Genomic DNA, 15,088 nt, shown 5'->3' on the forward strand with positions numbered 1-15,088 from the left:
AAGTTCATGTTGTTGACTTAAATTTGGATAGGTAATTCTAAGCAACATATCACTTATCAGGCACAAGAGTTTCTTTCTTCCACTTCACAAATCACTTTTCTTCCTCCGATAAAACTCAAATCCTTTAAAATAAAATAAACAATACAATAATGGGTTTCAATTAACTGAACTTATAATGTCTCTTGTCATTAAATAAGAAATCTAGAATTCAAATCTTGCTTACACTAAAAATCAATTAGAATCTTGACTTAATGATAAGGAACAATCATCATAGAACGAATATTATAAGATAAGATTGTAAAACTCAAAACTAATATTAATGGGGAACAAACTCTAATACCGTCCATGGAGGTTGTCCAGGGCAAGACCAAGAAAGCCAAGGTTGTAAGAATTTCGTCCATAAAGAGCTCATCCATGCATGAAGGTGTTTGGACGAAACTTTGCGTGGTCAAGTTCTGCAAAACCACACCGTGCCGTCCAAGGGAACCATCAACCTCGTCCTTAAGAAGGCCGTCCATAAAGGAACGACCTCCCTTAGAAGTGAAATATGCTTGTCCATAGGACCTCCGGACGAGGACCCCTGGACGAGCTCTTGACACTTGGGAAAAATTCATGAGTATGTACAATAACTCCGTATCACACGCGTAACTCCTAGTGACCGTTATGTGAGAAAAATGTAACTCCTAAACAGTTGAGGAAGTTATCCCTGAACCCTCACACCTCCTCGAATCTAGGGGAGGTTACAAGTCTAATAACTGTTGCTAGGACACTATATAAACGCTTATTCAGACAAATCAAAGGTACACTTTACATTTCCTAAAAAGTTGGAACTCCAAAATTATAGAGAGAAAACTAACTTCGCCATCGGAGGGTTCTTGGCTAGCTCCTGGTCACCTTTGATTACTTTCCTTTCTTTTTCAGGCCATCAAGACAGCAAGTAGTCATTTCAAGTCCGAAGCATCCAGCCTACTGATTTTCTTCGCATCATCAGTTAGCGCTATTTGTGGGGAGAGTTTTCTTTTCGTTCGATTGCTTGTTTTCAACGATTAGTCTTTCTTGGACAAAATGCTGAATGGTTCGAACAAGATCAAGGGCTACCAGCCCAGGCCACCAAGAGAGTAGGGATGCTACTAGTAATCCCCTCCGCGATCGTCAGTCAACGCCTGTCATGCAACTGCCTTCTGTTCAACATATACAGTCCATGGTTGCTGCTATAACGGAATTGACCCGTCAGAATCAGGAGTTGAATAGGGAGATCAATCTAAGGAGGCAGCGCCATGATGGGAACACGGAAGGACGAGCCCAAAGTCAGGAAGGTGGAGGAGAAAATGTTGAGTTCGAAAATCAGTCAAGGGAACCTGCATCAAGAAGAGTGCCACACTTGGAGAGGGAGATTGACCATATGAGAAAAGCTATGGATGAAATGAAGGAGAATATGAGACGAGCGAACCCCGTGGATGATTTAGTTCACCGAACGAACTCTCCTTTCATGGCTTCCATTAATAGTCATCCGCTACCCCCGAAGTTCAAAATGCCTTTTTTGGATTCATAAGATGGAAACCGAGATCCCTGTGATCACCTCGCTACTTTCAAGACCACCATGCACCTTCAAGGGGTTCCGGACAAGATTTTGTGCAGAGCATTCCCTACCACACTTAAGAGACCAGTGTGGGTGTGGTTCAGCAAAATACCCCCAAACTCTGTGGGCTCGTTTGAGGAGTTGAGTAAGTTGTTTGTCAATAATTTCATCGGAGGACAACGCCACAAGCGTTCCTCTTCTAGTTTACTAACTATTGAGCAAGGGGAGATTGAGAGTTTACGGTCCTTCATTACCTAGTTCAACAGAGAAGCACTGACGGTGGATGAGATGGACAACAAGTTGTTATTAGCCACCTTCCATAATGGGGTCAACTCTGACTTATTCATTCATAAGCTCTACAAGCAAGAACCACAAACTATGGCTGAACTCGTCCATTCGGCCCAAAATTTCATGAATGCTGAATACGCCATTACAGCTAAAAAGAGAAAGAGGTCAGAATGCTCGGAAGCAAGTCACCAGCATTATCCAGATCAGGCTCTTCGTCCAAAGAAGTCTCGGGCGGAAGAGAAAAAAGAAAAAGATGGTAAGAAGGCGAGTTCCTCAACGAGAAATCAGCAATACACGCCCCTGAATACGCCACTAGAGCAAGTTCTTATGAAAATCAAGGATGATCCGTCCTTGAAATGGCTAGAGAAAATGAAAGGAGATCCTAATAAACGTAATAAGAACAAGTATTACCGCTTTCACAAAGACCATGGGCATGAACGGACGAGTGTTTTGATTTGAAACAACAGATAGAGAATCTTATCAGATAAGGGAAGTTGAGGATTTTCCTTGGATGAGACCAGAGAGATGAGAAGCTGAAGGCCAAGGTGAAAGAGTCATCACGACCTCCACTTGGAGAAATAAGAGTTCTTATGGGAGGAACCTCGGCAGCTCAGTTGTCCAAGTCAAGGAAGACATACCTGAAGGTGGTGCAAAACTTCCAACTATCTGGATGATCTCCTAGGACGAGGGGAGCTAACGAGCAAGCTATCACATTTACGGATGAGGATGCTGAACGAGTTCACCACCCGCATGATGACGCAATGGTCATTACCCTACTCATTGCTGATTATATGACCAAGAGGGTGTTGGTAGACAATGACAGTTCGGCAGACATTCTGTATTATCCCACCTTCCAACAAATAAGGCTAGGACGAGATCAACTTCGACCAATGAATTCACCGTTGGTGGGATTTTGAGGAATGAAGGTGTAGCCTATGGCCACCATCACATTACCAGTGGTGGTTGGAGCGTATCCGCAGCAGATAGCCAAAGAGGTAAATTTTCTTCTTGTTGATTGTTTATCGTCATATAATGCTATTATTGGAGAAGGCTAACTCTAAATAGCTGGAAGGCGGTAACCTCTACCTACCATTTTTCCGTCAAATTCCCAACCGAGCATGGCGTGGGTCAAGTGCAAGGAGACCAGTTAGCTGCTAGGGAATGCTACTTAGCCATGTTTGCGACGGACGAGCATGTGCAGACAATAAGCAGAGATGAGAGAAGGATTACAGCGGAACCCACTAAGGTGTTAGAAGATGTCTTTTTGGACGAGAGCAGACCCGGGAAGTTCACTAGAATTAGGGCGAGCATGGAAAAAGAGGCAAAGCATACTCTGGTCCAGTTTTTGAAGAAAAGCCATGATGTCTTTGCATGGAGTCATGAGGACATGTCGGGTATTGATCCAAGTGTCATTACTCATCGCCTAAATGTATGCCCCTACTCCAAACTAGTGCGTCAGAAGAAGAGGGCATTTGCTCTTGAGCGAGACAATGCCATCAAAGAAGAAGTCTAGAAGTTGATTACTGCAGAGTTCATCCAAGAAGTCTATTATCCAGACTGGTTGGCAAACGTAGTCATGGTAAAGAAGGCCAACGGCAAGTAGCAAATGTGCGTGGACTTTACTGACTTAAACAAGGCTTGCCCCAAGGACAGTTATCCATTGCCACACATTGACCAGCTGGTGGACTCAACGGTAGGTTACAAGTTGCTAAGCTTCATGGACGCCTTCTCAAGCTATAACCAAATAAAGATGGACGATGCAGATCAAGAAAAGACCTTATTCATTACTAGCCAAGGGTTATTTTGCTACAGGGTAATGCCCTTTGGTTTGAAGAACGCAGGGGCGACTTACCAAAGACTAGTTAACCACATGTTCTATCCTCAAATCGGGTGAAATGTGGAGGTTTATGTCAATGATATGTTGGTAAAGAGCCTGGACGAGGGAAAGCGTCTGGACGAACTTTAAAAGACATTTGATACACTTCGGTGGTATAACATGAAATTAAATCCAAGCAAGTGTGCTTTTGGAGTTTCGTTGGGAAAGTTTTTGGGGTTCATGGTTTCGCATAGAGGAATTGAAGCGAATCCAGACAAAATCCAGGCGATACTAAATATGGAATCACTAAAGAACATCAAAGAAATCCAGTCTCTTACCGGATGAGTTGCCGCCCTTAACAGGTTTGTTTCGAAAGCTATCAACAAGTGTTTGTCCTTCTTTAAAATCCTTAGGAAGACATTTGAGTGGACGAACGAGTGTCAGAGGGCCTTTCAAGACCTGAAGACTTACCTCACGACAACACCTTTACTGAGCCCATCTATACCTGGTGAAGAACTATATTTGTATTTGGCAGTGTCCCCACACGCTGTGAGTTCAGCGTTGGTTAGAGAAGAAGAACGGGTTTAGAAACCGGTTTACTATACAAGTCGAGCACTAAGGGAAGCGGAAGGACGATATCCAATGATGGAGAAGCTAGCCTTTGCTTTGATCACGGCTTCTAGAAAGCTAAGACATTTTTTTTCAAGCTCATGTTATCAACATCCTAACGAATCATCCTGTAAAGAAGGCAATGAACAAGTTGGAAGCTGCAGGATGACTAATCTAGTGGGCAGTGGAACTTAGCGAGTTTGATGTCAGATACCTTCCAAGAAGCGCAATCAAGGCACAAGCGTTGGCGGATTTCATTGCGGAGTTCACTCCCAGCCAGGACAAGCTGAACAAAGAAGAAGGAGTTCAAATGTGGGTTATCAATGTATACGGATCATCCACACTATACGCAGAGGGGATCGAAGTCATACTCAAGTCCCTAGAAGGTGACGAGCTAGAGTACGCAGCCCATTTACAGTATCAAACCACCAACTACGAAGCTGAGTATGAAGTTCTACTCAAAGGGTTGGAATTGGCTAAGTCCCTAGGGGCGGAATCAATAATAATTAAAGGAGATTCTCAGCTAGTCATCAATCAAGTGAATGGAATGTGTGATGTTAAGGAAAATCAGATGAAGAAATACCTCAGCAAAGTGAAGCGGCTTGTCCAAAAGTTTACAGAAGTGAGTTTTGTTCAACTCCACGGGAGGAAAATATAGAAGCAGATGCCTTGGCGAAAGCAGCTTCGAGAGGAGGAGTTATAGGCGTGTACGACAAAATCCAATACAGGCCGAGCATACCTCCCGGATATACAACAAATAGGAGGAGGAGAAAATTGGATGAATCTAATAATAATCTATCTTAAGGATGGCAGACTTCTAGAAGACAAGGAAGCTAAGGGTCAGGGCAGCCAAATATGTCCTCATAAACGAAGTGCTATATAAGTGAGGCTTTTCTCAGCCCTACCTAAAATGCCTGGCTCTGGACGAATCAAACTATGTGCTGAGGGAGGTACATGAAGGAGCGTATAGGAATCACTCGGGAGCAAGATCGTTAGTTCATAAAGTCGTTCGTGCGGGCTCCTACTGGCATACAATTCAAGCAGATGCAAAGGCTTATGTCAAGGTGTGTGACTAGTGTCAGCGCTATAGCAACGTCCCTAGACAGCCATCAGAGTACCAGACCCCAATGATGGCCTCATGGCCCTTTGCATAGTGGGGACTAGATATCCTAGGTTCTTTCCCCCTGAGAACCAGACAGATGAAATGTTTGGTAGAAGGGATTGATTACTTTACCAAGTGGGTAGAGGCCGAACCTCTTGCAAAAATCACTCAGTAAAATGTTAAGAACTTCGTCTAGAAAAATATCCTATGTAGGTTTGGAGTACCTAGGGTACTAATATCTGATAACGAATGACAGTCTGACAATGCACCTTTCAGGGACTTTTGTGAGCAATTTGGAATTAAGAATCACTATTCATCACTCTCCCACCCACAAGCGAACAGACATGCAGAAGTAGCAAACCGATCCTTACTGAAAATCATCAAGACTTGGTTCAAAGGGGCAAAGGGGATATGGCCAAATGAGTTGCCAGGTGTTCTTTGGGCTTACAAGATGACTGTAAGGACCTCGACATGAGAAACTCCCTTCAAGCTAGCCTATAGAAGTGAAGCAGTCATACCTGCAGAAGTTCATATGGCCAACTATCGAGTGATGAAGTATCAGGAGAGAGAAAATGAGGAACAACTTCGTTTTGACCTCAATCTCATTGATGAAGTAAGGTTGGATGTGGAGTAAAGGACAACAAGATACAAGAATTTGATGGCTAGGCAGCATGATGCCATGATAAAACCTAGGCGCTTCAACGTTGGAGATCTTGTCCTTAAAAAGGTGTCCTTAGCAATCAGGAACCCAGCTTATGGAAAATTGAGACCCAATTGGAAAGGACTCTATGCGGTAATCAACTGTGAGGACCCCGACATGAGAAACCCCCTTTAAGCTAGCCTATGGAAGTGAAGCAGTCATACCTACAGAAGTTCATATGGCCAACCATCGAGTGATGAAGTATTTGGAGAGGGAAAATGAGGAACAACTTTGTCTTGACCTCGATCTCATTAATGAAGTAAGGTTGGATGCGGAGCAAAGGACAGCAAGATACAAGAATCTGATGGCTAGGCAGCATGATGCCATGGTAAAACCCATGCGCTTCAATGTTGGAGATCTTGTCCTTAAAAGGGTGTCCTTGGCAACCAGGAACCTAGTTCATGGAAAATTAGGACTTAATTGGGAAGGACCTTATAGGGTAATCAACTGTAAAAGGCAAGGGTCGTACTACTTGTAAGTTTTAGATGGACGAAAGTTAGAGCATCCCTAAAACTTGGAGCACTTGAGGAGGTACTATCAGTAATGAGCCTAGACGAGGAGAAGCAAAGACGAGGTTACAGCTATGGACGAAGTTACAACTATAGTCTATGTATTTATTCATATTCATTGTTGTGTTCTTATTACTACTATGGTGTGTTTTAAGAATAAAAGTGCACTAGTTTTCGAACTTTTGTACCGTCTATAGACAAATTTGTGAAAGACGAGGTTATGTATGTAAGTATTTTCCTAAGGCACTAGCTTCTAAGCATGTGCCATACTTGTGGACAATGTTTATATAATAATATAGTTTGGATTTCTAATGTATTTAATGCATAAATCTAATTTCCATAACAGTACCCACAAGGTGGACAAAAGCCTAAGACGAATGAAAATCTCTGGACGCAGGGATGTAACATTCATAAGCTTTCCTTGAAATGAGGATTAAAAAAGGTAAGCTAAGGCATACTCGTCTGAAAATATACAGACGAGAAAAGGGCATACAGTAAAACTAGTCCATGGACGAGCATCTGACCAAGACGCCCAAGTGTTCTAGAACGAGTCGAACACTGAAAATGTCTTGATGAAAGACGGATGCCAACCACCTAGCCCATGGACAAGGAAAAAGACTCATGATCATCATTGCCACTTCTTAGACGAGTCACACTTAGAAAAATTTAAATGGCTAACAAAGATGTCTATGCATAGGTGGGTCGTCCATAAGAAAGACGCATGGACGACCATTCAACACTTAGAATGCTCAAACAGTTTAAAAGCCAATAACATTAATGATGAAAATAGAGGATAAACTCATCCATGCAATAAATAATGGTTAAAAGTAAATATTCATAATCTAAAGAGGGTGGACGACCACTGTCCAAAAACCCTTACAAAATAAGACTTAAAAAGCAATTGTTAATAAACTCATCCAAAGCACTCTGGACGGGAGAATTGTATCCAAATACATCTTAAATAGGGATCCTAAAAACAATGGACCCAACTAAAAGAAAAACAAACAATAACACTGAAACAAATTAAAAATCTCATCTTTAAACAAGAGGGGCATCGGTATTGGGGTCATCCTGAGCTGGCTTTGTAGAGGCATCATCCTCAACATTAACATCCTCTGAGTTTGTCTGGAGAAGGGAACTTGAAGCAGCTCCACCAAGGTTAAGTTTAACAAGGCTGAAGTCAATCTCAAGGAATTTCTCCATTGCCTCCATCCTAAAATCTTCAAACCCAGCTGCATAGTTGGTGTTCAGTAGATCAGTGAATTGTTTGGATGCCTGAAACTCTGCAACTGCTTCTTCCTTAGCCTTTGCAAGAAGGGCGCTTAGCTCGTCATTCTTCTTCTAGAGGAGTTCAAGACGAGCGTCCTTCTCTTTGACGTCTGTCTTCAACTCCTCGACGTTGCTTTTAAGCCTCTTTGCATCTTCCTTGGCCTTGGCAGCCACTTCAGCCCACCTCTTAGACTTGTCTCTCCCCTTTTGGATCGTCTTCTCTAGCTGAATCTTCATCTTGTCTAATTCAGTCGTCTGCCTAGACGCGGCGATAAACTTAGACATTGCCTGCATACATTGAAATCTTATCACAATATGTACAAGTATTACTGGTAAGACAAGGGATATATATAAAGAGCACATACCTTGAAAAGGTCATGAACTGCGGAGTGCTCAAAGTCCTCTAAAGACATGTCATAGCATGCCGTTACATCCTTGTCCATCACGACCTTCTCAAACCTTTCCCAAGCCAAATCCTTATTGGAAAGAAGGTTTTGAGGCATTTGTTGAGAAGGCTGAGACAAGGAAGGAAGGGCAACTTTTGATGGGATTTGCACAGACGGGGGATCCTTAGGTTCGAAATCAACATCCAGAAATTGGATGGAATGACCCTGGGAGATGAGGAAAGGGTTGGGTTGATCGTCTTGGGTTTGAGCATCCTTAGCCTTGGACGATCTATGCTTAACCCTCTTTTCCTTACGTCTGCTTGGAAGGTTTCCTAAATCAACTCCAAGGGACAAGCTCTTTCTTTTATCTCTAGTGGAAAGACGAGGTTGAGATTCCTTAAGGACAGGACGAGGTTGAGACTCCCCAAGGGCAGGACAAGGTTGAGACTGAGCCTCTGGCCCCATAACCTCGTCTATTATCTCCTTCCCTTTGTTCTCCTTCATGGTAGCCATTCCTACAGAGAAATTTGTTAGAATCACTTCTAGAAATGACAAAAGGGATCACTCAAAGTATAAACTTACGTCTATGGACTGTACGATTGTGGGCTATGGCTTCATGAGAAGGCTCAGGACCAAGTCCCTAAGTAGCGAGGTGTTAAAGAGGGACCAAGGAGTGGAAATCCCTCTCAGGGTGAAGACGAGCCTTTTGCACGAGTCCAAGGTAAAACCTGTTCAAGGACGGTCATCTAACGCCTACAAGAAAAAGTTAGAGTTAAACGATTAAAAAACAACATGCAACAAGGAACTGTGAATAGTAATAAACATACATTTAGGACGAAGGTTCCCTAACTCTCCAGTATAAAAGGCAAATGGATTCCTGCCAACCTTAACAGGGTGTCCTGCCGAGAAACTTGAGACGAAGAATAACTCCGTCTTCCTGTTCCTCTCTGACGTGACCAAAGACTTTATAATTCTACAATTTCTCCATCTGGCTATAAATTGATAAAAACCACGGGATTGACTAATTTCAGAGGGATTGTAACAAAAAAAGAACTCATCCACGGTGAGAGGACAATCCCTTTCAAACACCTCTATCCACAAAATTTGCATAGAGACGACTAATCTCCACACATTGGGGCTAAATTGACACAAACCTAAACCTAACCTAGTGAATAGTTCCCTAGCAAAAGAGTTAAGAGGCAATCTAAAACCTCCTAAAAGATAGGCCTCATAAGCTCCTACACCAAAATGAGGTTGGCAGCACCATTCCTCTCGAACAACCAACCTAGGATTCAACTTTTCTTGGATCTGATACCAACTCCTAAGAGACTCTAACTTCTTGTTGTCCATCTTGGAAGGACTCCCACAGCACAACTATAAATAGTTTCTACCTCGTCCTAAGGGACAGAAGGGAGAGCACTTGATGGACCAGCCCCAGACCCAGATGCTGCTTTTGTCCTAAGTTGTTCTTGAAGGACTTCCAAAGTAACCCCAGGAACTCCGGAAGTATACTCCTCGTCCGTGGTATTTCCCCACTACTACTATTACTACTAGAACCACTGTAGCTAGAAGAGTTATGATACTCGTCTATCTCTTTTTCAACACTATTACTAGATGAAGAAACGACAATTTCAGACATCTTGAAAACTCAAGGAAAACCTAAAGACGAGTGTAAAGAAGATACCTGGCTTTAGATAGTAGAAAACTAGGGATGCTAGAAAACTTCTAAACGAGGCGCTAAGACGAGGATGTCAAATAAGAAAATTTGAGAAAAAGCAGAGGGTACAGGAGGAATTCCACTATTTATAGGCGTTGAAAAATAGTGTCTCGAATTACGTGACCAACCAGAACACGCCACGTGGCATTTCTCTTGAAAAATTAAATCAATGTGACAAATTGCCAACGAAATTACGACACGTGGCATATAACAGCTAACATAAAGATGCACATCCAAAAGATGACGTCACTTTATGTACTTCCTAGACGACCCATAGACAAGGGGGCAACTGATGGGGGACAAACTCCAATACCGTCCGTGGAGGTCGTCCAGGGCAAGACCAAGAAAGCCAAGGTTGTAAGAATCTTGTCCATAAAAAGCTCGTCCATGCATGAAGGTGCTTGGACAAAACTTTGCATGGTCAAGTTCTGCAAAACCACATAGTGTCGTCCAAGGGAACCATCAACCTCGTCCTTGAGAAGGCCGTCCATAAAGGAACGACCTCCCTTAGAAGTGAAATATGCTCGTCCATAGGACCTCTGGACGAGCCTTTGACATTTGGGAAAAATTAATGAGTATGTACAACAACTTTATATCACACGCATAACTCCCAGTGACCGTTATGTGAGAAAAATGTAACTCCTAAACAGTTGAGGAAGTTATCCCTAAACCCTCACACCTCCTCGAATCCAAGGGAGGTCACAAGTCTAATAACTGTTATTATGACACTATATAAACGCTTATTCAGACAAATCAAAGGTACGCTTTACATTTCCTAAAAAGTTGGAACTTCAAAATTATAGAGAGAAAACTAACTTTGCCATCGGAGGGTTCTTGGCTGGCAACCCCAGTCACCTTTGATTGCTTTTCTTTCTTTTTCAGGCTATCAAGACAGCAAGAAGTCCTTTCAAGTCCGAAGTATCCAGCCTACTGATTTTCTTCGCATCATCAGATATGATTTTTTTGTTTTTTAATTTTATGTTAAACTACTAAAATTGTAAAGTTTAATTTGTAACAATCTTATACTTCATAGTTTTATTGAAACTTTTTAAACTACCCCTAAACTATAAGATTTAAATTGTAATTTACCAATATTTCTTTCTTCTTTTTCTTTTTTAATGAGAAAAGTTGCATTAAATTAGAGAAACCAATTATAATAGGTTCAAGAAAAAAAAAATTCAGAGTTTTGTGTAATGTATACCAAAAAAAAAAAAAAATCGCCTTGCAGAAAAGATACTACTAGATTACAATGGAATAATATATGATAGGGGAGCCTAACCAATAACAAGGTTAGGATATAAACTTTAGGAGGTAAGATTTATAATTAGCGCATATGCACACATTTGATATTACATGGTATAATTTGAAAAATAAAAAGCTACTCACTTGAATACCAAGTTAAATTTTAATTATAAAATTTAAAAAAAAAAAGGAAAAAAGGAAGGAAAAAAAAACCCTCATAAAAAAGATACTGCTAGATTACAAAAGCTATATGATAGTTGAGCTCAGCTAGGCCAAATTAGAATATGATTTTTGGGGACAAAATTTAGAACCAACTTGTTCAAAATTATAACAACACAACTTGTTCAAAAACTCTTTTTACAACTTGTTGAAGTGAAAAATTGTAAGTAGCGAAAAATAAAAATTTTATTAATGATGAATTTATGTGAAAGTGATTGTTCATCACTGATAATTTGTCATCTTAATAAGTTGTTATAACTTTAAAACTGCATCATGCACTGCATATTTGTGCCTAAAAATTCAAATTTTATCTAAAAATAATATTAAAAAATAATAATATGTCTATTATGTAATTATCCTCATAATTTCTTTACACAACTTTTTTGGGAAAGAATAAATTATTACGTAAAGGATTTAGGATCCTATTTTCAATTTTTTATTATCAATTCTGAAGATAAAACAATAATGTATTTTTTTAATTAACATTTCTTTAGTTTTAATATAAAAGAATTTATTAAGAATAAATGCATGAAGAAATCTCATAAAGGAAAAGGAAAAGGAAAAGGAAAAGGAAAAGTAAAAATAAAATAAAATTATAGTATAAATTATTTAGAGAAAAGGGGGCAAAGAAATTGTAACTTTGTAAGTTTATGTCTTAATTTCTTAGGCAAGGTTGAGTAAAAAATTATTCTTTTTTTATTTGAAATTGATGTATTTTATTTTAATTTATTTCTTAGGCCAGACTAAGGTAATTTTTCTTCCCCACCCTCGCCACTATGAGCCCAGCCCAGCAGTTGACTAGGAAACAAATGTCCATCAAAAATAAGAAGCTAACGTAGTCGAAGCCTAGTTTCTTTTTTCTCTTTGTGTCCAGTCTAGCCAAGGTTGAAGCCCAGCTCGATTTAGGAGTTTTTCTCAGACCCAAGTTGATTCATCAAAGAAGGCCTTTATTTCTATTGGCAAAGAAAACACGAAACTTATGGATCGTACACTTAACAAGCCCATATATCTCAATCTTATATTCTACGGGCCTAAGAGCCCAATTATATATCCCACGTGTCACGATTTTAGTACTTTCAAAAAACATACAGTGGCAGATACGTATGACGGTTTCTGTTGTACTTGTACCTTCCTTATCAATCTCTCCATTTCTGCGACAAACCCGAAATGCTAGAACCTTCCCCGTTACATTGATCCGGTGCTCCTCATCACCATCATCGACCATGGAGCAGCATCCAAATCGGGTGGTGGTCTGCGGCGGCGGAGTCATCGGAGTCTGCACGGCTTATTTTTTAGCAAAGAGAGGCGCCGCCGTGACGCTCGTCGAGAAATCAGCCGTGGCATGCGCCGCTTCCGGAAAAGCCGGTGGGTTTCTCGCTCTCGACTGGTGCGACAGTGGGGCCCTCTCTTCTCTCGCCCGCGCCAGCTTCAATCTCCACCGTTCGCTAGCCCAAGAACTCGACGGCCCCCAATCCTACGGCTACAGACCCCTCACCACTCTCAGCCTCTCCATCACCGAAACTGAGTCCCAAGCCACTCCCTCCGCCTCCGGTTCCAAACCCTCCATTGTGCCTAATTGGGTTGATGGGCCGGTTCGGAGCCCCAGAACCATTGGGACCACTGATACCACGGCCCAAGTTCACCCCCAGTTATTCACTCGGACCCTGATTTCGAAAGCGGTTGAGAATTACGGTGCGGAGGTGGTGATTGGGAAATTGGAGAGCGTGGAGGTGGAGGAAGGCCGAGTCAAATCGGTTGCGCTCGAAGGGGGTCGAGTTATTGAGTCGGATGCGGTGGTTTTGGCGCTTGGACCTTGGTCTTGTAAATTGGAGCTATTGTCATCGATATTTAGAGTGCACGGTTTGAAAGCTCATAGCATTGTTTTGGAACCTAAAAACCCCGATGCTATAACCCCACATGCGCTTTTCCTAACTTACCATCCATCTCAAGGAGGAAAACCCTTGGACCCTGAGGTGTATCCTCGTCCCACAGGTATTTTCACTATTTTGATATTGAAAAATACTTTTATTGCTTTCAAGAAATTACTAAACATTCATGCTGAGATGTTTTAGCTAGATAAGTGAGTGGTTATCTCAGTTTTCGTGCTAAATATTATGTTCACTTGGTATTCTGATTTGGGTTGTTAGGGGAGGTGTACTTGTGTGGGATGTCTGCGGAGGAAGAGGTACCTGATGATCCAGAGCAAATAGTTGGGAACCCGGAGGCGATAGAGGTGCTTAAGAGGGTGGCGAAGACTGTGTCGAGTCAATTAGGGGAAGGAGAGGCGGAAGTGAAGGTCGAGCAAGCGTGTTTCTTGCCTTGTACTGATGATAGTGTGCCTGTGATAGGGGAGGTTCCGGGGATTCGAGGTTGTTATGTGGCAACTGGGCATAGTTGTTGGGGTATTTTGAATGGTCCCGCCACTGGGGCTGCAATGGCTGAGCTTGTGTTGGATGGGCGTGCTACCATTGTGGATCTTACTGTGTTTAGTCCTGCTAGATTTGCCGGGCGTAGCAGGAGAGGAAAGGTTTGATTTTTATTTTTGTTTATTTGGGTGTAAGATGCGGTTGAAGTTGAACTAAAAATAATTAGATGATCCTGTTGTGATAATTGTTACTAAATAAATCTGCCTGTATCAAAATACCACTACAAGTACAACACTACTCATGGAGTTTCACTCTGATCAGTTATGTTATGCATAATAACATGGAATGTTAAGTATATTTCGAGATTATTATAAATGCAGACGTCCTCTCACATGAATTGTTTATGTCATCCTTTATTGTGTAACGATCGCTTTGCACCAAAATGCTTGCATTCAACATTCCAGTGCTTCGGAGAAAGATGAAAATGTGGAAGGTGTTATTGATTGTTAACATGCAAAAGGAAGATTTCTTCAATTCGGGGATTTACTGTTGGAATAAGTTTGTAGGCAATTTGTTCATTGAAATGAGAAGAGCTCCACATGTTCTATATCTTCATTTGGAAAGTTCAATTTTCATTCAAAATGCACCAGTTGGGTGAATTATATTTTTGCTCAATGTAAGAGGAATAAGGAAAAAAAAATCCAGATAAGATTGGGGCAACAGGAGAAGAAGATAAATTATAAAACTTAGCCAATTATCATTGCGGATGGCTTCTTAGATTTGCCAATGGTGCCAATTAGAATGGAGGTCTGATTGGCCAACGGGAATTGGATTAAATTAAAGATTCCTCTATCCTTTATACTTTTGACAATAAAATTAACCTTGAATAAGGGATGTGGATTCCAATCCGGACCTACACACAAAAGTTAATTGAGGATGATAAAAATCATTATGGAGTGAATTTCACAAGTTTAAATATTCATATCTTAAAAAAAATTTATAATCTAAACTTTTAATTTTGAAATAACATTTAAAAGAAAGAAAAAAGAAAAAAGAAAAAATACCGAAGCTGGCAGAAAGAAAATTCTAGGACTGGCCCAAGTAATTGTGTAGCTTGGGTCCTAAGCCGCCCATGCCTTGGACTTTATTATTGTGAAGCTCAGTTTGTTGCCTCCAGCCCTCATCCGCCTTATTATTCAGATCGCAATTCTAAGCCTGGCCCAAGAGGCAACATACTGTTCATAAACAGCTGGCCTTGCTTGATAAATTGAAATTCCTTTATTTGG

At 41.1% G+C, this 15,088-nt stretch overlaps 1 protein-coding gene across 1 annotated transcript; it reads left to right on the forward strand.

The window, feature by feature from the left end:
* The first annotated feature begins 12,531 nt into the window (after positions 1-12,531).
* On the forward strand, positions 12,532-14,211 carry LOC142626439 (D-amino-acid oxidase). The gene is made up of 2 exons (XM_075800259.1): positions 12,532-13,428; positions 13,584-14,211. The coding sequence occupies exons 1-2, from the start codon at positions 12,540-12,542 to the stop codon at positions 13,967-13,969; spliced, it is 1,275 nt and encodes a 424-aa protein (XP_075656374.1). The 5' UTR covers positions 12,532-12,539; the 3' UTR covers positions 13,970-14,211.
* The last annotated feature ends 877 nt before the right edge of the window (positions 14,212-15,088 follow it).

This window comes from Castanea sativa, chromosome 2 (assembly GCF_040712315.1).
Source record: "Castanea sativa cultivar Marrone di Chiusa Pesio chromosome 2, ASM4071231v1".
NCBI lineage: Eukaryota > Viridiplantae > Streptophyta > Magnoliopsida > Fagales > Fagaceae > Castanea > Castanea sativa.